General features: G+C 43.7%; 1 protein-coding gene and 16 non-coding genes across 19 annotated transcripts; 16 read left to right on the top strand and 1 right to left on the bottom strand.

Annotated features, from left to right (window-relative positions):
* Positions 1-645: 645 nt before the first annotated feature.
* On the bottom strand, positions 646-7,486 carry LOC139566338 (glycogenin-1-like). 3 transcript variants are annotated; one of them, XM_071387453.1, is made up of 4 exons: positions 7,407-7,486; positions 6,434-6,569; positions 3,370-3,595; positions 646-1,359 (listed from the first exon to the last, which is right to left on the bottom strand). In XM_071387453.1, exons 2-4 carry the CDS (start codon positions 6,517-6,519, stop codon positions 1,189-1,191), a joined length of 483 nt encoding a protein of 160 aa, XP_071243554.1. In that variant the 5' UTR covers positions 6,520-6,569; positions 7,407-7,486; the 3' UTR covers positions 646-1,188. The 3 variants fall into 3 exon arrangements, with proteins under 3 accessions (XP_071243554.1, XP_071243555.1, XP_071243556.1); XM_071387455.1 differs by lacking the exon at positions 646-1,359 and adding an exon at positions 1,490-1,597; XM_071387454.1 differs by lacking the exon at positions 7,407-7,486 and having other exon boundaries at positions 6,434-7,385.
* A 2,372-nt stretch (positions 7,487-9,858) lies between these two features.
* trnal-cag (transfer RNA leucine (anticodon CAG)) lies at positions 9,859-9,942 on the top strand. The gene has a single exon. It is a non-coding gene; the product is annotated as a tRNA-Leu (tRNA).
* Positions 9,943-10,237: 295 nt separating this feature from the next.
* trnas-aga (transfer RNA serine (anticodon AGA)) lies at positions 10,238-10,319 on the top strand. Its single transcript has one exon. It is a non-coding gene; the product is annotated as a tRNA-Ser (tRNA).
* A 1,330-nt stretch (positions 10,320-11,649) lies between these two features.
* Positions 11,650-11,732, top strand: trnal-cag (transfer RNA leucine (anticodon CAG)). Its single transcript has one exon. It is a non-coding gene; the product is annotated as a tRNA-Leu (tRNA).
* Positions 11,733-12,027: 295 nt separating this feature from the next.
* On the top strand, positions 12,028-12,109 carry trnas-aga (transfer RNA serine (anticodon AGA)). Its single transcript has one exon. It is a non-coding gene; the product is annotated as a tRNA-Ser (tRNA).
* A 1,331-nt stretch (positions 12,110-13,440) lies between these two features.
* trnal-cag (transfer RNA leucine (anticodon CAG)) lies at positions 13,441-13,523 on the top strand. Its single transcript has one exon. It is a non-coding gene; the product is annotated as a tRNA-Leu (tRNA).
* Positions 13,524-13,818: 295 nt separating this feature from the next.
* On the top strand, positions 13,819-13,900 carry trnas-aga (transfer RNA serine (anticodon AGA)). The gene has a single exon. It is a non-coding gene; the product is annotated as a tRNA-Ser (tRNA).
* A 1,331-nt stretch (positions 13,901-15,231) lies between these two features.
* trnal-cag (transfer RNA leucine (anticodon CAG)) lies at positions 15,232-15,314 on the top strand. The gene has a single exon. It is a non-coding gene; the product is annotated as a tRNA-Leu (tRNA).
* Positions 15,315-15,609: 295 nt separating this feature from the next.
* On the top strand, positions 15,610-15,691 carry trnas-aga (transfer RNA serine (anticodon AGA)). Its single transcript has one exon. It is a non-coding gene; the product is annotated as a tRNA-Ser (tRNA).
* Positions 15,692-17,022: 1,331 nt separating this feature from the next.
* trnal-cag (transfer RNA leucine (anticodon CAG)) lies at positions 17,023-17,105 on the top strand. The gene has a single exon. It is a non-coding gene; the product is annotated as a tRNA-Leu (tRNA).
* A 295-nt stretch (positions 17,106-17,400) lies between these two features.
* trnas-aga (transfer RNA serine (anticodon AGA)) lies at positions 17,401-17,482 on the top strand. The gene has a single exon. It is a non-coding gene; the product is annotated as a tRNA-Ser (tRNA).
* A 1,331-nt stretch (positions 17,483-18,813) lies between these two features.
* Positions 18,814-18,896, top strand: trnal-cag (transfer RNA leucine (anticodon CAG)). Its single transcript has one exon. It is a non-coding gene; the product is annotated as a tRNA-Leu (tRNA).
* A 295-nt stretch (positions 18,897-19,191) lies between these two features.
* trnas-aga (transfer RNA serine (anticodon AGA)) lies at positions 19,192-19,273 on the top strand. The gene has a single exon. It is a non-coding gene; the product is annotated as a tRNA-Ser (tRNA).
* Positions 19,274-20,604: 1,331 nt separating this feature from the next.
* trnal-cag (transfer RNA leucine (anticodon CAG)) lies at positions 20,605-20,687 on the top strand. The gene has a single exon. It is a non-coding gene; the product is annotated as a tRNA-Leu (tRNA).
* A 295-nt stretch (positions 20,688-20,982) lies between these two features.
* Positions 20,983-21,064, top strand: trnas-aga (transfer RNA serine (anticodon AGA)). The gene has a single exon. It is a non-coding gene; the product is annotated as a tRNA-Ser (tRNA).
* A 1,331-nt stretch (positions 21,065-22,395) lies between these two features.
* Positions 22,396-22,478, top strand: trnal-cag (transfer RNA leucine (anticodon CAG)). Its single transcript has one exon. It is a non-coding gene; the product is annotated as a tRNA-Leu (tRNA).
* Positions 22,479-22,773: 295 nt separating this feature from the next.
* On the top strand, positions 22,774-22,855 carry trnas-aga (transfer RNA serine (anticodon AGA)). The gene has a single exon. It is a non-coding gene; the product is annotated as a tRNA-Ser (tRNA).
* The last annotated feature ends 163 nt before the right edge of the window (positions 22,856-23,018 follow it).

Here is a 23,018-nt window from a genome sequence, read left to right as displayed (position 1 = left end):
GAGTAGAGTGGAGCGTAGAGGTAAGTTTGTTGGAGGTTTGAATGAGTAGAGTGGAGCGTAGAGGTAAGTCTGTAGGAGGGTTGAATGAGTAGAGTGGAGCTGGAGGAGCGTGGAGGTAAGTCTGTTGGAGGGTTGAATGAGTAGAGTGGAGCTGGGGGAGCGTAGAGGTAAGTCTGTAGGAGGGTTGAATGAGTAGAGTGGAGCTGGAGGAGCGTAGAGGTAAGTCTGTTGGAGGGTTGAATGAGTAGAGTGGAGCTGGAGGAGCGTGGAGGTAAGTCTGTAGGAGGGTTGAATGAGTAGAGTGGAGCTGGGGGAGTGTAGAGGTAAGTCTGTAGGAGGGTTGAATGAGTAGAGGTGGAGGGGAGGGGAGTTTGGCAGCAGCAGAGAAGTGTTTTCTGTAAACTGTGAACGGCGACAACTAGAATAGGCCTAGTTGTGTAATAAGAGTCTTTGACGGTGGTAAGGCAACTGGTCAGACTACACAGGAAGTGATGAAACCCAACAGGAAGTGATGACAACAAACAGGACATGGCAAAATGACAAGTGCTACGGTGGGTTTTCCACTTTAGAAACGAGCTTCCTTCACAATAATCATAATATAAAGAAACAAGCATGCATGCACAACACGCATATGGAGAACAAAAATAACCGCTGGGATGCAAACTTTAATAAACTAAATAACAGTTCTTCCATTTTATAGAGGGAAATACTTCATACCCACGCATCTCTGAATACTTTACAGAGTAAAAGCACGACTGCCCTATCTCTATCATTATCAGGCTTGACTGAGTAACTGGGTTAGAGCTGTTAGAGTCATGGGGTCTGGATGGGACTTGGTGAGGCAGAGTCACAGTGAGGTTATTACTTACTGACCAAGGCTTCTGCACTGAGGTGGTGGTATGGGGGCTGCATAGTGTAGTAAACTGGTGTTCAAACACTGAATGGCCCAGTCTCTGCAGGGTTTATTTCTGCAGGACCAGGCCACACGAACACACAAACACGCACGCACACACACGAGAGAGAAAAACCGAGAGAGAGAGAGGCCCAGGATGGGACTGTTTTTCAATACGTCATGCTCTACCGCTTTCTCTTCTGATTGGTCGAATGCCAGTTGATCCCCGCCCTGACTGACGCATCTCAGGCCTGCCAATAGATGCCCTTTCCGTCCGTCATCCCTCCTCTGACCCTCTACTTGAGGAAGCAGTCCAGTTTCCTCTGGATGCTTTCGAAGGAGTCGGCTCCCATGTAGTCCGCCTGGCCCGCCTCCCATCGCTGCCTCCTCTCCTCACTGGACACCTGGGGCGCCTGACGGGGAGGCGGGGGGAGGATGATCTCAACCACACTGTCACAGACCTCCTCCTATAGGGGGTGGAGGGAGAGACAGGGGAGGCAAGCAAGATGAGCATTCTGAGACATGGAGAAATACTCACTAATACAAGGGCGACGGTGACAGCCATGAAGCATTTCCCCTCAACCCAAAGCATTGACCAATCAGCAGCTTCCTCTACAGAGAAACAGAACTAAGGGCAGGAGCCGGGGTCTGTTTAAAGTATCCATGAGAGACAGGGAGAGAGGTTACCATGTCAATGACTTGCCACTACAGAGGGTCAACACACACACACACACACCATCATCATCAGCGACTGAAACCAGCAAATACTGTACTTAAACTACTGTACGATTCCACTGTGAACACACTGTACTCACATACACAAACTGTCCTTCAACAGTCCCTTCAAAACACATACAGTGCCTTAAGAAAGTATGCATAGCCCTTGCCTTACTCCACATTTGGTAGTGTTACATCCTAAATTCAAAATGGATTAAATAGATTTGTTTCTCTCACCCATCTACACACCATACCCCATAATGACAAAATGAAATGGAGAAATATTTAAATTTACACAAGTAAGTTCTATACACCTCAGTCAATGCGTGTTAGAATCAACTTTGGCAGTGATTACAGCTGTGAGTCTTTCTGGAAAAGTCTCTAAGAGCTTTGCACACCTTGATTGTACATTATTGTATTTGTGTTATTTTTTAAGCTCTGTCAAGTTGATTGTTGATCATTGCTAGACAGCCATTTCCAAGTCTTGCCATTGATTTTCAAGCCAATTTAAGTCAAAACTGTCGAACTAGGCCACTCAGGAAAATTCAATATTGTCTTGGTAAGCAACTCCAGTGTACATTTGACCTTGTGTTTTAGGTTATTGTCCTGCTGAAAGGTGAATTTGTATCCCAAGCAGACTGAACCAGGTTTCTCCTAAAGGATGTTTCCTGTGCTGAGATTTATTCAGTTTCTTTTGATCCTAAAAAACTCCCTAGTCTTTGCTGATGACAAGCATACCCATAACATGATGCAGCCACCACCATGCTTGAAAATATGACGAGTGGTACTCAGTGATGTGTTGGATTTTCCCCAAACATAACGCTTTGTGGACAAAGGACAAAGTTAATTTCTTTGCCACATGTTTTGCAGTTTTACTTTATTCCCTTATTGCAAACAGAATGCATGTTTTGGAATATTTTGTATTCTGTACAGGCTTCCTTCTTTTCACATTGTACATTAGGTTAGTATTGTGGAGTAACTACAATGTTATTGATCCATCCTCAGTTTCCTCCTATCACAGTCATTAAACTCTAACTGTTTTAAAGTCCACATTGGCCTCATGGTGAAATTCCTGAGCAGTTTCCTACCTCTCCGGCAACTGAGTTAGGAAGGACGCCTGCATCTTTGTAGTGACTGGGTATATTGATACACCGTCCAAAGTGTAATTAATAACTTCACCATGCTTAAAGGGATATTCAATGTCTGCTTTTTTATTTTTACCCATCTACCGATAGGTGCCCTTCTTTGCGGGGCATTGGAAAACCTCCCTGTTTTTTGTGGTTGAATCTGTTTGAAATTCACTGCTTGACTGAGGGACCTTACAGATAATGTATGTGTGGGGTATAGCGATGAGGTAGTCATTCAGAAATCATGTTAAGACATAGAGTGAGTCAATGCAACTTATTATGTGACTTGTTAAGCACATTTTTACTCTTGAACTTATTTAGGATTCATTTGACACAATCTCAAATGAATCCATTTTAAATTCAGGCTGTAACAACAAAATGTGGAAAAAGTCAAGCTGTGTGAATACATTCCGAAAGCCCTGAACATCTCACAAGTCTTGTTATACATCTTTCAAGATTCAGAAACCATTGTCAGTACTGGAGATCTTAAGAAGAAGTACACACGCTATGAGACACACACACACACACACACACACACACACACACACACACACACACACACACACACACACACACACACACACACACACACACACACACACACACACACACACACACACACACACACAGTACCTCAGTGCAGCCGGAGCAGAACAGTGTTTCTCCATATGAGTCTCTGAGAGTAGGTAGGACCCCAGAGGAGTAGAGGTTCCACCACTGAACCAGGAAGTCAGGGTGCAGGTCACCCGAGCCAGGGGTCAGGGTGTGACCTTTGACCTTCCCAGTCTGGGTGTCATAGGAGTAGCTCCACGGCTTCACCTTCCCCAGGAAGTGGACCACCTTAGCCTCATGACCGTACCTACAAACACACACACACCAGAGGTTGTAAATCAAATCAATATCAAATCAAATTTTATTTGTCATATGCATTGAATACAACAGGTGTAGACCTTACAGTGAAATGCTTACTTACAAGCCCTTAACCAACAATGCAGTTTTAAGAAAATACCTAAACAAAGTAAGAGATAAAAATAACAAATAATTAAAGAGCAGCAGTAAAATAACAATAGCGGGGCTATATACAGGGGGTACCGGTACAGAGTCAATGTGCGGGGGCACCGGGGTCGAGGTAATTGAGGTAATCTGTACATTTAGGTAGTGTTATTAAAGTGACTATGACATAGATAATAACAGAGAGTAGCAGCAGCGTAGAAGGGGGGGGGGGGGGGGGAGCAATGCAAATAGTCTGGGTAGCCATTTGATTAGATGTTCAGGATTTTCATGGCTTGGGGGTAGAAGCTGTTTAGAAACCTCTTGGACCTAGACATGGCGCTCCGGTACTGCTTGCCGTGCGGTAGCAGAGAAAACAGTCTATGACTAGGGTGGCTGGAGTCTTTGACAATTTTTAGGGCCTTCCTCTGACACTGCCTGGTATAGAGGTCCTGGATGGCAGGAAGCTTGGTCCTGGTGATGTACTGGGCCGTACGCACTACCCTCTGTAGTGCCTTGCGGTCGGAGGCCGAGCAGTTGCCATACCAGGCAGTGATGCAACCCGTCAGGATGCTCTCAATGGTGCAGCTGTAAAACCTTGAGGATCTAAGGACCCATGCCAAATCTTTTCAGTCTCCTGAGGGGGAATAGGTTTTGTCGTGCCCTCTTCACGACTGTCTTGGTGTGCTTGGACCATGTTAGTTTGTTGGTGATGTGGACGCCAAGGAACTTGAAGCTCTCAACCTGCTCCGTCTGTGAGAATGGGGGCGTGCTTGGTCCTGCTTTTCCTGTGGTCCACAATCATCTCCTTTGTCTTGATCATGTTGAGGGAGAGGTTGTTGTCCTGGCACCACACGACCAGGTCTCTGACCTCCACCGTATAGACTCTCATCGTTGTCGTTAATCAGGCCGACCACTGTTGTGTCATCGGCAAACTTAAAGATGGTGTTGTAGTCGTGCCTGGCCGTGCAGTCATGAGTGAACAGGGAGTACAGGAGGGGACTGAGCACGCACACCTGAGGAGCTCCTGTGTTGAGGATCAGCATGGCAGATGTGTTGTTACCTGCCCTTATCACCTGGGGGCGGCCTGTCAGGAAGTCCAGGATCCAGTTGCAGAGGGAGGTGTTTAGTCCCAGGGTCCTTAGCTTAGTGATGAGCTTTGAGGGCACTATGGTGTTGAATGCTGAGCTGTAGTCAATGAATAGCATTCTCACATAGGTGTTCCTTTTGTCCAGGTGTGAAAGGGCAGTGTGGAGTGCAATAGAGATTGCATCATCTGTGGATCTGTTGGGGAGGTACGCAAATTGGATGGGTCTAGGGTTTCTGGGATAATGGTGTTGATGTGAGCCCTGACCAGCCTTTTAAAGCATTTCATGGCTACAGACGTGAGTGCTACGGGTCTGTTGTCATTTAGGCAGGCTACCTTAGTGTTCTTGGGCACAGGGACTATGGTGGTCTACTTGAAACATGTTGGTATTACAGACTCAGACAGGGAGAGGTTGAAAATGTCAGTGAAGACACTTGCCAGTTGGTCAGTGCATGCTCGGAGTACATGTCCTGGTAATCCGTCTGACCCGGTGGCCTTGTGAATGTTGACCTGTTTAAAGGTCTTACTCACAGTCGTCTGGAACAGCTGATGCTATCATGCATTTTTCAGTGTTCCTTGCCTCGAAGCGAGCATAGAAGTTATTTAGCTCGTCTGGTAGGCTCGTGTCACTGGGCAGCTCTCGGCTGTGCTTCCCTTTGTAGTCTGTAATAATTTGCAAGCCCTGCCACATCCGACGAGCGTCGGAGCCAATGTAGTACGATTCGATCTTAGTCCTGTACTGACATTTTGCCTGTTTGATGGTTCGTCGGGGGGCATAGCAGGATTTCTTATAAGCTTCCGGGTTAGAGTCTCGCTCCTTGAAAGCAGCAGCTCTACCCTTTAGCTCAGTGCGAATGTTGCCTCTAATCCATGGCTTCTGGTTGGGGTATGTGCGAACAGTCACTGTGGGGATGATGTCATCGATGCACTTATTGATGAAGCAAGTGACTGATGTGGTGTACTCCTCAAGAATCCCGGAACATGTTCCAGTCTGTGATAGCAAAACAGTCCTGTAGTTTAGCATCTGCTTCATCTGACCACTTTTTTATTGACCGAGTCACTGGTGCTTCGTGCATAAATTTTAGCTTGTAAGCAGGAATCAGGAGGCTAGAATTATGGTCAGATTTGCCAAATGGAGGGCGAGGGAGAGCTTTGTACACGTCTCTGTGTGTGGAGTAAAGGTGGTCTAGAGTTTTTTCCCCCTCTGGTTGCACATTTAACATGCTGATAGAATTTAGGTAAAACTGATTAAAGTTTCCCTGCATTAAAGCGCCACCTTTGGATGAGCGTTTTCCTGTTTGCTTATGGTGGTATATAGCTCATTGAGTGCCGTTTTAGTGCCAGCATCGGTCCGTGGTGGTGTGTAGACAACTACGAAAAATACAGATGAACACTATCTAGGTAGATAGTGTGGTCTACAGCTTATCATGAGATATTCTATTGTTTCCTGCTCAGGTGTACTCAGGCTTGGCCGATACAAAACTAACAGAGACAAGGCCATGGGTGTGTCAAACACTGAACATAGATCACGGTGTGTGTGTGTGTGTATATATATATATATATATATATATATATATATATATATATATATACATGAGTGCAAGCGTGTGTATGTGTTACCTGCAGGGCTCTGCTACCTGTGGTCCAATCAGAACCACCAGTTGTTTGGTTGTGTTATGGTTGAGTAGCGACCTCCCCAGAACCATCGCTCCTTTGGCATAGTTGTCATTTGTGGCCAGAGTCACATATGCTTGGTCTAATCACACACACGTATCTGACTAGTTATTTGTAAATAACACAAACAGAAAGAGAGAACAGCTTCTGTCGGGCACCTGAACCCTCTACAAGGCTTATATCGGTACTTCATATCAAAACGGCCTATAGGGACTTCAGCTAGGGTACCCGTCCCTACCATAGAATAGTCCTATAGCTTACACACTGTACTATAACTGTCATATGTCAACTTGTGGTGGTAATGTCAAAGGCAGTTCTGCACGAGCCGTTTCCACTTGTGAGATTGGCCATACAGACAAGAAACGCGTCGTGTTAAAAAACGAGTGATGATTTATTTTTCAAGGATTAAAAACCACTGCGTGTGATCTCTCGGGTAAATATGGTAGAATGCATGGGCATATAGCGAAAGTGTGTGTTTGATATATCCCTACGCAGAGAGTAAACGAGTAAACAAGTGCACACTTCGGGATGGAGGAGAGCGGGAATTCAGCAATGGCCGAGCCGCAGGTAGACACATACACTGCAGGACCGTAAACACAAAAAGCACACGATGTACTTTCAATTTAAGTCATCATATTTGTTGCCTACACGGATAACGCTGATTTAACTACATCGCGGCATAAAACGAGAATCTACATATAAATGGGAGGACTGTGTAACTGCGTGGGATATGCGAATGCATCAAACCATATATAATCAGTGTTGCTGAAAGATGACAACACAAAGCTACGATTCGGCTATAGCTCCAAAGCATATCCTAATATAATATTATCAAACCATAATAATATAAAAACACAGTTTAATGGTTATAGACTATTCCTGTCGTCCTTATTAACCGACTGTACGCTGTCTTACCCACCATGATCCGTTATTCGGTGTGGCCGTTTTTGGGTAGCAACAGAGCTAGAAGACACTGCTGTCGACTGTCAAGAGGACGGAATCAAGTCAGGAGGCCATATTCTGCGTCATGTAATCCGTGACAGCGCACCCCCCCCCCCCCCCCCCCCCCACAATACACACACAAACACACGCGCGCAATTTAAAATCGAAATGTTTGACAGTTTAAGTGATTATTTCAGTTTGATTAGAGTTTTTAAATAGATATTTGATCTTAAGGACAGGCCTAATGATCATACTTGTTCACAAAAACGGAAAGGTAAAATAGCGGTAATTAATACGACTATATAAACACCAATCAGTGTTATTTATCAACCAGTTCTCTGCTGCCAATGACTGGAACGAACGAATTGCAAAAATCACTGAAGCTGGAGACTTTTAGCTCCCTCTCTAACTTTAAGCATCAGCTGTCAGAGCAGCTTACCGATCACTTTACCTGAACACAGCCCATCTGTAAATAGCACACCCAACTACCTCATGCCTATATTGTTATTTATTTATTTTTGCTCTTTTGCACCCCAGTATCTCTACTTGCACATTTACATTTTACATTTAAGTCATTTAGCAGACGCTCTTATCCAGAGCGACTTACAAATTGGTGCATTCACCTTATGATATCCAGTGGAACAACCACTTTACAATAGTGCATCTAACTCTTTTAAGGGGGGGGGGGTTAGAAGGATTACTTTATCCTATCCTAGGTATTCCTTAAAGAGGTGGGGTTTCAGGTGTCTCCGGAAGGTGGTGATTGACTCCGCTGACCTGGCGTCGTGAGGGAGTTTGTTCCACCATTGGGGTGCCAGAGCAGCGAACAGTTTTGACTGGGCTGAGCGGGAACTGTACTTCCTCAGAGGTAGGGAGGCGAGCAGGCCAGAGGTGGATGAACGCAGTGCCCTTGTTTGGGTGTAGGGCCTGATCAGAGCCTGAAGGTACGGAGGTGCCGTTCCCCTCACAGCTCCGTAGGCAAGCACCATGGTCTTGTAGCGGATGCGAGCTTCAACTGGAAGCCAGTGGAGAGAGCGGAGGAGCGGGGTGACGTGAGAGAACTTGGGAAAGTTGAACACCAGACGGGCTGCGGCGTTCTGGATGAGTTGTAGGGGTTTAATGGCACAGGCAGGGAGCCCAGCCAACAGCGAGTTGCAGTAATCCAGACGGGAGATGACAAGTGCCTGGATTAGGACCTGCGCCGCTTCCTGCGTGAGGCAGGGTCGTACTCTGCGAATGTTGTAGAGCATGAACCTACAGGAACGGGTCACCGCCTTGATGTTAGTTGAGAACGACAGGGTGTTGTCCAGGATCACGCCAAGGTTCTTAGCACTCTGGGAGGAGGACACAATGGAGTTGTCAACCGTGATGGCGAGATCATGGAACGGGCAGTCCTTCCCCGGGAGGAAGAGCAGCTCCGTCTTGCCGAGGTTCAGCTTGAGGTGGTGATCCGTCATCCACACTGATATGTCTGCCAGACATGCAGAGATGCGATTCACCACCTGGTTATCAGAGGGGGAAAAGGAGAAGATTAATTGTGTGTCGTCTGCATAGCAATGATAGGAGAGACCATGTGAGGATATGACAGAGCCAAGTGACTTGGTGTATAGCGAGAATAGGAGAGGGCCTAGAACAGAGCCCTGGGGGACACCAGTGGTGAGAGCACGTGGTGCGGAGACAGATTCTCGCCACGCCACCTGGTAGGAGCGACCTGTCAGGTAGGACGCAATCCAAGCGTGGGCCGCGCCGGAGATGCCCAGCTCGGAGAGGGTGGAGAGGAGGATCTGATGGTTCACAGTATCAAAGGCAGCCGATAGGTCTAGAAGGATGAGAGCAGATCATCATCTGCACATCTATCACTCTAGTGTTAATGCTAAATTGTAATTATTTCGCCTCTATGACATATTAATTGCCTTTACCTCCCTAATCTTACTACATTTGCACACACTGTATATAGACTTTTCTATTGTGTTATTGACTGTACGTTTGTTTATCCCATGTGTAACAATGTGTTGTTGTTTTTGTCGCACTGCTTTGCTTTATCTTGGCCAGGTCGCAGTTGTAAATGAGAACTTGTTCTCAACTATTTAACCTGTTTAAATAAAGGTGAAATAAAAAAATGAACAAAAATGAACAAATATTTGTTAAGAGCTTGCTAATTGTTTATAAGACCAGTTCCCATGTTCCTTTAGCAACTCTTAGTGGTGAGATGGTGTATCTGCACACCGGGCTGACTAAACGAGGAAAATTTATATTTGTATCTTTCTTTGGTGCTGGCTGAGCGAGGGGAAATTATTAGTAGCCTAGACTATGTCAATTTCTACTTTTACCCGATACACTGTAATTTATATATTTTCAAACGCGTACGTCCAATTACAAGATGACATAAAAATTTATGAAGCAGATGGGATCCATTATTTTAGCAGGAGGTCAGGATGGCCTGAGCTGTCTAAGGCGCTGCGTTCAGGTCGCAGTCTCCCCTGGAGGCGTGGGTTCAAATCCCACTTCTGACAGTTGTTTAGCGCCTCTCGCGCAGGAGTCATGCTGCTTTGCAGTAATAATCAGAAGATGAAATAACAACTTCACACAGTGAAATAACAATTAGTAAATTAACCCTCTCAACCTTCTGGAGCTGTGCAAAGAAAATAAGAAAAAGCAGTACTTAATAACAACTGAATGAGGGGAACATTTCATGAAGTTAATGCATTATAGTGACTTACTACATTATCCTTCAGTTATTAAATTATCTTTTGCTCTAGGCTATGCCTGCCGGGCCCTTCACTTCTAACAAACAATTCGACTGTCACAGTTGTCGTGGCCGAGTGGTTAAGGCGATGGACTAGAAATCCATTGGGATCTTCCCGCGCAGGTTCGAATCCTGCCGACAACGAAAATACATTTTTTGACCCCTCCGGAGGTGGAAGTTTATTCGTGTTTCATATACCAATCACATCCTCTCAGATCTCCACAAGTACATAGGGATCAGGTGTCCATTTGGGATAGGACTGCAGGCCATCTATCTCACCTCACACATTTACACACCTGGTTATCCATCCTTCTAGCTCTATAGGCAACAGTAGCATAGGTTACAGGTTTGTGGGCAAGCCACAGATTTCAGGTGAGATCCCATGATACACTCAAAAATACAACAACAGGATTCTCATGAATAACCATTAAGCCTTTTGCTAAGATTTCCCCCATTTTGACATGTGGACCTGTTGTCACTCTTACCCTGACGGATTGCTCCAGACACTTTTTTGGTCCTATCTGAGGGATTTTTATATTCATGTCAAAATGGCCATATTCTGAAGACACTTTTATAGTCTGCAGGGTAATCGAACTCGCCGCATCTAAAGTCAAGCCACACGTCATAGGTGAGATGCCTTGTTAAACCCGAAAAATATAATAAAAACACGATTGCGTTGAAAATAACCATTAAGCCATTCAGGTCGCAGTCTCCCCTGGAGGCGTGTGTTCGACATCCACTTCTGACAACTCTTTAGCGCCTGCATGTCATGCTGCTTTGTTGAAAACCAGTTGATAAATAAATGACTTACGGTAATGGAAATAACACCTAGTTAATATGACTAGTGAATAACTATCGTATTTGTAACATTCTGCAAAAACAGCTAGTTGATGAGAGGCTGAAAGAGAATTGCAAGAATCGCGCAATTTCCCAAACAGGCAAATAACAAAAGGCATCTCGGAAGGCACAACTCGTCGGTCGTTGTCAGTGGATTGTATTGGCGGGAAGAACAAAAATATAGTCTTCAGGATAATCGAAGTCGCCGCATCTAAAGTCAAGCCACAGGTCACAGGTGAGCTGCCTTGTTAAACCCTAAAAATAAATAAAAACAAGATTGCGCTGCAAATACCCATTAAGCCATTTGTTAAGATTTCCCCCATGTGGACCTGTTGTCACTCTTACCCTGATGGTTGCTGATACTTCCAGACACCTTTTCGGTCTTATCTGAGCAATTTGATCATTTATATCAGAATGTCCATATTCTGAGGCCACTTTAGCGCTCAATCAATGACGATTTTCTACGCGTTTCCCATTGAAGGCCATATTGAGGTTAAATCAATGACTGGAGCTTGTAATTGATAAAAACAAATGACTATTGAAAGTGCAAGTCAGTATCGTGCATTTACTGGTCTTTATTTACTGGTCATTTACTGGTCTTCTACTCTTTAACCCGAAACCCAGTTACTGTCCAGCAGTCAGGATGGCCGAGCGGTCTAAGGCGCTGCGTTCAGGTCGCAGTCTCCCCTGGAGGCGTGGGTTCAAATCCCACTTCTGACAGTTGTTTAGCGCCTCTCGCGCAGGAGTCATGCTGCTTTGCAGTAATAATCAGAAGATGAAATAACAACTTCACACAGTGAAATAACAATTAGTAAATTATCCCTCTCAACCTTCTGGAGCTGGACAAAGAAAATAAGAAAAAGCAGTACTTAATAACAACTGAATGAGGGGAACATTTCATGAAGTTAATGCATTATAGTGACTTACTACATTATCCTTCAGTTATTAAATTATCTTTTGCTCTAGGCTATGCCTGCCGGGCCCTTCACTTCTAACAAACAATTCTACTGTCACAGTTGTCGTGGCCGAGTGGTTAAGGCGATGGACTAGAAATCCATTGGGATCTTCCCGCGCAGGTTCGAATCCTGCCGACAACGAAAATACATTTTTTTGACCCCTCCGGAGGTGGAAGTTTATTCGTGTTTCATATACCAATCACATCCTCTCAGATCTCCACAAGTACATAGGGATCAGGTGTCCATTTGGGATAGGACTGCAGGCCATCTATCTCACCTCACACATTTACACACCTGGTTATCCATCCTTCTAGCTCTATAGGCAACAGTAGCATAGGTTACAGGTTTGTGGGCAAGCCACAGATTTCAGGTGAGATCCCATGATACACTCAAAAATACAACAACAGGATTCTCATGAATAACCATTAAGCCTTTTGCTAAGATTTCCCCCATTTTGACATGTGGACCTGTTGTCACTCTTACCCTGACGGATTGCTCCAGACACTTTTTTGGTCCTATCTGAGGGATTTTTATATTCATGTCAAAATGGCCATATTCTGAAGACACTTTTATAGTCTGCAGGGTAATCGAACTCGCCGCATCTAAAGTCAAGCCACACGTCATAGGTGAGATGCCTTGTTAAACCCGAAAAATATAATAAAAACACGATTGCGTTGAAAATAACCATTAAGCCATTCAGGTCGCAGTCTCCCCTGGAGGCGTGTGTTCGACATCCACTTCTGACAACTCTTTAGCGCCTGCATGTCATGCTGCTTTGTTGAAAACCAGTTGATAAATAAATGACTTACGGTAATGGAAATAACACCTAGTTAATATGACTAGTGAATAACTATCGTATTTGTAACATTCTGCAAAAACAGCTAGTTGATGAGAGGCTGAAAGAGAATTGCAAGAATCGCGCAATTTCCCAAACAGGCAAATAACAAAAGGCATCTCGGAAGGCACAACTCGTCGGTCGTTGTCAGTGGATTGTATTGGCGGGAAGAACAAAAATATAGTCTTCAGGATAATCGAAGTCGCCGCATCTAAAGTCAAGCCACAGGTCACAGGTCAGCTGCCTTGTTAAACCCTAAAAATAAATAAAAACAAGATTGCGCTGCAAATACCCATTAAGCCATTTGTTAAGATTTCCCCCATGTGGACCTGTTGTCACTCTTACCCTGATGGTTGCTGATACTTCCAGACACCTTTTCGGTCTTATCTGAGCAATTTGATCATTTATATCAGAATGTCCATATTCTGAGGCCACTTTAGCGCTCAATCAATGACGATTTTCTACGCGTTTCCCATTGAAGGCCATATTGAGGTTAAATCAATGACTGGAGCTTGTAATTGATAAAAACAAATGACTATTGAAAGTGCAAGTCAGTATCGTGCATTTACTGGTCTTTATTTACTGGTCATTTACTGGTCTTCTACTCTTTAACCCGAAACCCAGTTACTGTCCAGCAGTCAGGATGGCCGAGCGGTCTAAGGCGCTGCGTTCAGGTCGCAGTCTCCCCTGGAGGCGTGGGTTCAAATCCCACTTCTGACAGTTGTTTAGCGCCTCTCGCGCAGGAGTCATGCTGCTTTGCAGTAATAATCAGAAGATGAAATAACAACTTCACACAGTGAAATAACAATTAGTAAATTATCCCTCTCAACCTTCTGGAGCTGGACAAAGAAAATAAGAAAAAGCAGTACTTAATAACAACTGAATGAGGGGAACATTTCATGAAGTTAATGCATTATAGTGACTTACTACATTATCCTTCAGTTATTAAATTATCGTTTGCTGTAGGCTATGCCTGCCGGGCCCTTCACTTCTAACAAACAATTCTACTGTCACAGTTGTCGTGGCCGAGTGGTTAAGGCGATGGACTAGAAATCCATTGGGATCTTCCCGTGCAGGTTCGAATCCTGCCGACAACGAAATTACATTTTTTTGACCCCTCCGGAGGTGGAAGTTTATTCGTGTTTCATATACCAATCACATCCTCTCAGATCTCCACAAGTACATAGGGATCAGGTGTCCATTTGGGATAGGACTGCAGGCCATCTATCTCACCTCACACATTTACACACCTGGTTATCCATCCTTCTAGCTCTATAGGCAACAGTAGCATAGGTTACAGGTTTGTGGGCAAGCCACAGATTTCAGGTGAGATCCCATGATACACTCAAAAATACAACAACAGGATTCTCATGAATAACCATTAAGCCTTTTGCTAAGATTTCCCCCATTTTGACATGTGGACCTGTTGTCACTCTTACCCTGACGGATTGCTCCAGACACTTTTTTGGTCCTATCTGAGGGATTTTTATATTCATGTCAAAATGGCCATATTCTGAAGACACTTTTATAGTCTGCAGGGTAATCGAACTCGCCGCATCTAAAGTCAAGCCACACGTCATAGGTGAGATGCCTTGTTAAACCCGAAAAATATAATAAAAACACGATTGCGTTGAAAATAACCATTAAGCCATTCAGGTCGCAGTCTCCCCTGGAGGCGTGTGTTCGACATCCACTTCTGACAACTCTTTAGCGCCTGCATGTCATGCTGCTTTGTTGAAAACCAGTTGATAAATAAATGACTTACGGTAATGGAAATAACACCTAGTTAATATGACTAGTGAATAACTATCGTATTTGTAACATTCTGCAAAAACAGCTAGTTGATGAGAGGCTGAAAGAGAATTGCAAGAATCGCGCAATTTCCCAAACAGGCAAATAACAAAAGGCATCTCGGAAGGCACAACTCGTCGGTCGTTGTCAGTGGATTGTATTGGCGGGAAGAACAAAAATATAGTCTTCAGGATAATCGAAGTCGCCGCATCTAAAGTCAAGCCACAGGTCACAGGTGAGCTGCCTTGTTAAACCCTAAAAATAAATAAAAACAAGATTGCGCTGCAAATACCCATTAAGCCATTTGTTAAGATTTCCCCCATGTGGACCTGTTGTCACTCTTACCCTGATGGTTGCTGATACTTCCAGACACCTTTTCGGTCTTATCTGAGCAATTTGATCATTTATATCAGAATGTCCATATTCTGAGGCCACTTTAGCGCTCAATCAATGACGATTTTCTACGCGTTTCCCATTGAAGGCCATATTGAGGTTAAATCAATGACTGGAGCTTGTAATTGATAAAAACAAATGACTATTGAAAGTGCAAGTCAGTATCGTGCATTTACTGGTCTTTATTTACTGGTCATTTACTGGTCTTCTACTCTTTAACCCGAAACCCAGTTACTGTCCAGCAGTCAGGATGGCCGAGCGGTCTAAGGCGCTGCGTTCAGGTCGCAGTCTCCCCTGGAGGCGTGGGTTCAAATCCCACTTCTGACAGTTGTTTAGCGCCTCTCGCGCAGGAGTCATGCTGCTTTGCAGTAATAATCAGAAGATGAAATAACAACTTCACACAGTGAAATAACAATTAGTAAATTATCCCTCTCAACCTTCTGGAGCTGGACAAAGAAAATAAGAAAAAGCAGTACTTAATAACAACTGAATGAGGGGAACATTTCATGAAGTTAATGCATTATAGTGACTTACTACATTATCCTTCAGTTATTAAATTATCGTTTGCTGTAGGCTATGCCTGCCGGGCCCTTCACTTCTAACAAACAATTCTACTGTCACAGTTGTCGTGGCCGAGTGGTTAAGGCGATGGACTAGAAATCCATTGGGATCTTCCCGCGCAGGTTCGAATCCTGCCGACAACGAAAATACATTTTTTTGACCCCTCCGGAGGTGGAAGTTTATTCGTGTTTCATATACCAATCACATCCTCTCAGATCTCCACAAGTACATAGGGATCAGGTGTCCATTTGGGATAGGACTGCAGGCCATCTATCTCACCTCACACATTTACACACCTGGTTATCCATCCTTCTAGCTCTATAGGCAACAGTAGCATAGGTTACAGGTTTGTGGGCAAGCCACAGATTTCAGGTGAGATCCCATGATACACTCAAAAATACAACAACAGGATTCTCATGAATAACCATTAAGCCTTTTGCTAAGATTTCCCCCATTTTGACATGTGGACCTGTTGTCACTCTTACCCTGACGGATTGCTCCAGACACTTTTTTGGTCCTATCTGAGGGATTTTTATATTCATGTCAAAATGGCCATATTCTGAAGACACTTTTATAGTCTGCAGGGTAATCGAACTCGCCGCATCTAAAGTCAAGCCACACGTCATAGGTGAGATGCCTTGTTAAACCCGAAAAATATAATAAAAACACGATTGCGTTGAAAATAACCATTAAGCCATTCAGGTCGCAGTCTCCCCTGGAGGCGTGTGTTCGACATCCACTTCTGACAACTCTTTAGCGCCTGCATGTCATGCTGCTTTGTTGAAAACCAGTTGATAAATAAATGACTTACGGTAATGGAAATAACACCTAGTTAATATGACTAGTGAATAACTATCGTATTTGTAACATTCTGCAAAAACAGCTAGTTGATGAGAGGCTGAAAGAGAATTGCAAGAATCGCGCAATTTCCCAAACAGGCAAATAACAAAAGGCATCTCGGAAGGCACAACTCGTCGGTCGTTGTCAGTGGATTGTATTGGCGGGAAGAACAAAAATATAGTCTTCAGGATAATCGAAGTCGCCGCATCTAAAGTCAAGCCACAGGTCACAGGTCAGCTGCCTTGTTAAACCCTAAAAATAAATAAAAACAAGATTGCGCTGCAAATACCCATTAAGCCATTTGTTAAGATTTCCCCCATGTGGACCTGTTGTCACTCTTACCCTGATGGTTGCTGATACTTCCAGACACCTTTTCGGTCTTATCTGAGCAATTTGATCATTTATATCAGAATGTCCATATTCTGAGGCCACTTTAGCGCTCAATCAATGACGATTTTCTACGCGTTTCCCATTGAAGGCCATATTGAGGTTAAATCAATGACTGGAGCTTGTAATTGATAAAAACAAATGACTATTGAAAGTGCAAGTCAGTATCGTGCATTTACTGGTCTTTATTTACTGGTCATTTACTGGTCTTCTACTCTTTAACCCGAAACCCAGTTACTGTCCAGCAGTCAGGATGGCCGAGCGGTCTAAGGCGCTGCGTTCAGGTCGCAGTCTCCCCTGGAGGCGTGGGTTCAAATCCCACTTCTGACAGTTGTTTAGCGCCTCTCGCGCAGGAGTCATGCTGCTTTGCAGTAATAATCAGAAGATGAAATAACAACTTCACACAGTGAAATAACAATTAGTAAATTATCCCTCTCAACCTTCTGGAGCTGGACAAAGAAAATAAGAAAAAGCAGTACTTAATAACAACTGAATGAGGGGAACATTTCATGAAGTTAATGCATTATAGTGACTTACTACATTATCCTTCAGTTATTAAATTATCTTTTGCTCTAGGCTATGCCTGCCGGGCCCTTCACTTCTAACAAACAATTCTACTGTCACAGTTGTCGTGGCCGAGTGGTTAAGGCGATGGACTAGAAATCCATTGGGATCTTCCCGCGCAGGTTCGAATCCTGCCGACAACGAAATTACATTTTTTTGACCCCTCCGGAGGTGGAAGTTTATTCGTGTTTCATATACCAATCACATCCTCTCAGATCTCCACAAGTACATAGGGATCAGGTGTCCATTTGGGATAGGACTGCAGGCCATCTATCTCACCTCACACATTTACACACCTGGTTATCCATCCTTCTAGCTCTATAGGCAACAGTAGCATAGGTTACAGGTTTGTGGGCAAGCCACAGATTTCAGGTGAGATCCCATGATACACTCAAAAATACAACAACAGGATTCTCATGAATAACCATTAAGCCTTTTGCTAAGATTTCCCCCATTTTGACATGTGGACCTGTTGTCACTCTTACCCTGACGGATTGCTCCAGACACTTTTTTGGTCCTATCTGAGGGATTTTTATATTCATGTCAAAATGGCCATATTCTGAAGACACTTTTATAGTCTGCAGGGTAATCGAACTCGCCGCATCTAAAGTCAAGCCACACGTCATAGGTGAGATGCCTTGTTAAACCCGAAAAATATAATAAAAACACGATTGCGTTGAAAATAACCATTAAGCCATTCAGGTCGCAGTCTCCCCTGGAGGCGTGTGTTCGACATCCACTTCTGACAACTCTTTAGCGCCTGCATGTCATGCTGCTTTGTTGAAAACCAGTTGATAAATAAATGACTTACGGTAATGGAAATAACACCTAGTTAATATGACTAGTGAATAACTATCGTATTTGTAACATTCTGCAAAAACAGCTAGTTGATGAGAGGCTGAAAGAGAATTGCAAGAATCGCGCAATTTCCCAAACAGGCAAATAACAAAAGGCATCTCGGAAGGCACAACTCGTCGGTCGTTGTCAGTGGATTGTATTGGCGGGAAGAACAAAAATATAGTCTTCAGGATAATCGAAGTCGCCGCATCTAAAGTCAAGCCACAGGTCACAGGTGAGCTGCCTTGTTAAACCCTAAAAATAAATAAAAACAAGATTGCGCTGCAAATACCCATTAAGCCATTTGTTAAGATTTCCCCCATGTGGACCTGTTGTCACTCTTACCCTGATGGTTGCTGATACTTCCAGACACCTTTTCGGTCTTATCTGAGCAATTTGATCATTTATATCAGAATGTCCATATTCTGAGGCCACTTTAGCGCTCAATCAATGACGATTTTCTACGCGTTTCCCATTGAAGGCCATATTGAGGTTAAATCAATGACTGGAGCTTGTAATTGATAAAAACAAATGACTATTGAAAGTGCAAGTCAGTATCGTGCATTTACTGGTCTTTATTTACTGGTCATTTACTGGTCTTCTACTCTTTAACCCGAAACCCAGTTACTGTCCAGCAGTCAGGATGGCCGAGCGGTCTAAGGCGCTGCGTTCAGGTCGCAGTCTCCCCTGGAGGCGTGGGTTCAAATCCCACTTCTGACAGTTGTTTAGCGCCTCTCGCGCAGGAGTCATGCTGCTTTGCAGTAATAATCAGAAGATGAAATAACAACTTCACACAGTGAAATAACAATTAGTAAATTATCCCTCTCAACCTTCTGGAGCTGGACAAAGAAAATAAGAAAAAGCAGTACTTAATAACAACTGAATGAGGGGAACATTTCATGAAGTTAATGCATTATAGTGACTTACTACATTATCCTTCAGTTATTAAATTATCGTTTGCTCTAGGCTATGCCTGCCGGGCCCTTCACTTCTAACAAACAATTCTACTGTCACAGTTGTCGTGGCCGAGTGGTTAAGGCGATGGACTAGAAATCCATTGGGATCTTCCCGCGCAGGTTCGAATCCTGCCGACAACGAAAATACATTTTTTTGACCCCTCCGGAGGTGGAAGTTTATTCGTGTTTCATATACCAATCACATCCTCTCAGATCTCCACAAGTACATAGGGATCAGGTGTCCATTTGGGATAGGACTGCAGGCCATCTATCTCACCTCACACATTTACACACCTGGTTATCCATCCTTCTAGCTCTATAGGCAACAGTAGCATAGGTTACAGGTTTGTGGGCAAGCCACAGATTTCAGGTGAGATCCCATGATACACTCAAAAATACAACAACAGGATTCTCATGAATAACCATTAAGCCTTTTGCTAAGATTTCCCCCATTTTGACATGTGGACCTGTTGTCACTCTTACCCTGACGGATTGCTCCAGACACTTTTTTGGTCCTATCTGAGGGATTTTTATATTCATGTCAAAATGGCCATATTCTGAAGACACTTTTATAGTCTGCAGGGTAATCGAACTCGCCGCATCTAAAGTCAAGCCACACGTCATAGGTGAGATGCCTTGTTAAACCCGAAAAATATAATAAAAACACGATTGCGTTGAAAATAACCATTAAGCCATTCAGGTCGCAGTCTCCCCTGGAGGCGTGTGTTCGACATCCACTTCTGACAACTCTTTAGCGCCTGCATGTCATGCTGCTTTGTTGAAAACCAGTTGATAAATAAATGACTTACGGTACTGGAAATAACACCTAGTTAATATGACTAGTGAATAACTATCGTATTTGTAACATTCTGCAAAAACAGCTAGTTGATGAGAGGCTGAAAGAGAATTGCAAGAATCGCGCAGTTTCCCAAACAGGCAAATAACAAAAGGCATCTCGGAAGGCACAACTCGTCGGTCGTTGTCAGTGGATTGTATTGGCGGGAAGAACAAAAATATAGTCTTCAGGGTAATCGAAGTCGCCGCATCTAAAGTCAAGCCACAGGTCACAGGTGAGCTGCCTTGTTAAACCCTAAAAATAAATAAAAACAAGATTGCGCTGCAAATACCCATTAAGCCATTTGTTAAGATTTCCCCCATGTGGACCTGTTGTCACTCTTACCCTGATGGTTGCTGATACTTCCAGACACCTTTTCGGTCTTATCTGAGCAATTTGATCATTTATATCAGAATGTCCATATTCTGAGGCCACTTTAGCGCTCAATCAATGACGATTTTCTACGCGTTTCCCATTGAAGGCCATATTGAGGTTAAATCAATGACTGGAGCTTGTAATTGATAAAAACAAATGACTATTGAAAGTGCAAGTCAGTATCGTGCATTTACTGGTCTTTATTTACTGGTCATTTACTGGTCTTCTACTCTTTAACCCGAAACCCAGTTACTGTCCAGCAGTCAGGATGGCCGAGCGGTCTAAGGCGCTGCGTTCAGGTCGCAGTCTCCCCTGGAGGCGTGGGTTCAAATCCCACTTCTGACAGTTGTTTAGCGCCTCTCGCGCAGGAGTCATGCTGCTTTGCAGTAATAATCAGAAGATGAAATAACAACTTCACACAGTGAAATAACAATTAGTAAATTATCCCTCTCAACCTTCTGGAGCTGGACAAAGAAAATAAGAAAAAGCAGTACTTAATAACAACTGAATGAGGGGAACATTTCATGAAGTTAATGCATTATAGTGACTTACTACATTATCCTTCAGTTATTAAATTATCGTTTGCTGTAGGCTATGCCTGCCGGGCCCTTCACTTCTAACAAACAATTCTACTGTCACAGTTGTCGTGGCCGAGTGGTTAAGGCGATGGACTAGAAATCCATTGGGATCTTCCCGCGCAGGTTCGAATCCTGCCGACAACGAAAATACATTTTTTTGACCCCTCCGGAGGTGGAAGTTTATTCGTGTTTCATATACCAATCACATCCTCTCAGATCTCCACAAGTACATAGGGATCAGGTGTCCATTTGGGATAGGACTGCAGGCCATCTATCTCACCTCACACATTTACACACCTGGTTATCCATCCTTCTAGCTCTATAGGCAACAGTAGCATAGGTTACAGGTTTGTGGGCAAGCCACAGATTTCAGGTGAGATCCCATGATACACTCAAAAATACAACAACAGGATTCTCATGAATAACCATTAAGCCTTTTGCTAAGATTTCCCCCATTTTGACATGTGGACCTGTTGTCACTCTTACCCTGACGGATTGCTCCAGACACTTTTTTGGTCCTATCTGAGGGATTTTTATATTCATGTCAAAATGGCCATATTCTGAAGACACTTTTATAGTCTGCAGGGTAATCGAACTCGCCGCATCTAAAGTCAAGCCACACGTCATAGGTGAGATGCCTTGTTAAACCCGAAAAATATAATAAAAACACGATTGCGTTGAAAATAACCATTAAGCCATTCAGGTCGCAGTCTCCCCTGGAGGCGTGTGTTCGACATCCACTTCTGACAACTCTTTAGCGCCTGCATGTCATGCTGCTTTGTTGAAAACCAGTTGATAAATAAATGACTTACGGTAATGGAAATAACACCTAGTTAATATGACTAGTGAATAACTATCGTATTTGTAACATTCTGCAAAAACAGCTAGTTGATGAGAGGCTGAAAGAGAATTGCAAGAATCGCGCAATTTCCCAAACAGGCAAATAACAAAAGGCATCTCGGAAGGCACAACTCGTCGGTCGTTGTCAGTGGATTGTATTGGCGGGAAGAACAAAAATATAGTCTTCAGGATAATCGAAGTCGCCGCATCTAAAGTCAAGCCACAGGTCACAGGTGAGCTGCCTTGTTAAACCCTAAAAATAAATAAAAACAAGATTGCGCTGCAAATACCCATTAAGCCATTTGTTAAGATTTCCCCCATGTGGACCTGTTGTCACTCTTACCCTGATGGTTGCTGATACTTCCAGACACCTTTTCGGTCTTATCTGAGCAATTTGATCATTTATATCAGAATGTCCATATTCTGAGGCCACTTTAGCGCTCAATCAATGACGATTTTCTACGCGTTTCCCATTGAAGGCCATATTGAGGTTAAATCAATGACTGGAGCTTGTAATTGATAAAAACAAATGACTATTGAAAGTGCAAGTCAGTATCGTGCATTTACTGGTCTTTATTTACTGGTCATTTACTGGTCTTCTACTCTTTAACCCGAAACCCAGTTACTGTCCAGCAGTCAGGATGGCCGAGCGGTCTAAGGCGCTGCGTTCAGGTCGCAGTCTCCCCTGGAGGCGTGGGTTCAAATCCCACTTCTGACAGTTGTTTAGCGCCTCTCGCGCAGGAGTCATGCTGCTTTGCAGTAATAATCAGAAGATGAAATAACAACTTCACACAGTGAAATAACAATTAGTAAATTATCCCTCTCAACCTTCTGGAGCTGGACAAAGAAAATAAGAAAAAGCAGTACTTAATAACAACTGAATGAGGGGAACATTTCATGAAGTTAATGCATTATAGTGACTTACTACATTATCCTTCAGTTATTAAATTATCGTTTGCTGTAGGCTATGCCTGCCGGGCCCTTCACTTCTAACAAACAATTCTACTGTCACAGTTGTCGTGGCCGAGTGGTTAAGGCGATGGACTAGAAATCCATTGGGATCTTCCCGCGCAGGTTCGAATCCTGCCGACAACGAAAATACATTTTTTTGACCCCTCCGGAGGTGGAAGTTTATTCGTGTTTCATATACCAATCACATCCTCTCAGATCTCCACAAGTACATAGGGATCAGGTGTCCATTTGGGATAGGACTGCAGGCCATCTATCTCACCTCACACATTTACACACCTGGTTATCC

Source organism: Salvelinus alpinus, chromosome 38 (assembly GCF_045679555.1).
Source record: "Salvelinus alpinus chromosome 38, SLU_Salpinus.1, whole genome shotgun sequence".
Taxonomy (NCBI): domain Eukaryota; kingdom Metazoa; phylum Chordata; class Actinopteri; order Salmoniformes; family Salmonidae; genus Salvelinus; species Salvelinus alpinus.
This window is presented reverse-complemented; position numbering and strand designations above follow the sequence as displayed.

Bases quoted from the DNA above. Each gene is read 5' to 3' on its own strand.
- LOC139566338 (XM_071387453.1), bottom strand. From the start codon at position 6,519: ATGGTTCTGGGGAGGTCGCTACTCAACCATAACACAACCAAACAACTG. The intron at 3,596-6,433 runs GTAACACATACA...GTGTGTTTGTAG, and splicing joins CAGGTAGCAGAGCCCTGCAG to GTACGGTCATGAGGCTAAGG. The intron at 1,360-3,369 runs GTACTGTGTGTG...CACCCCCTATAG, and splicing joins TCTGCTCCGGCTGCACTGAG to GAGGAGGTCTGTGACAGTGT.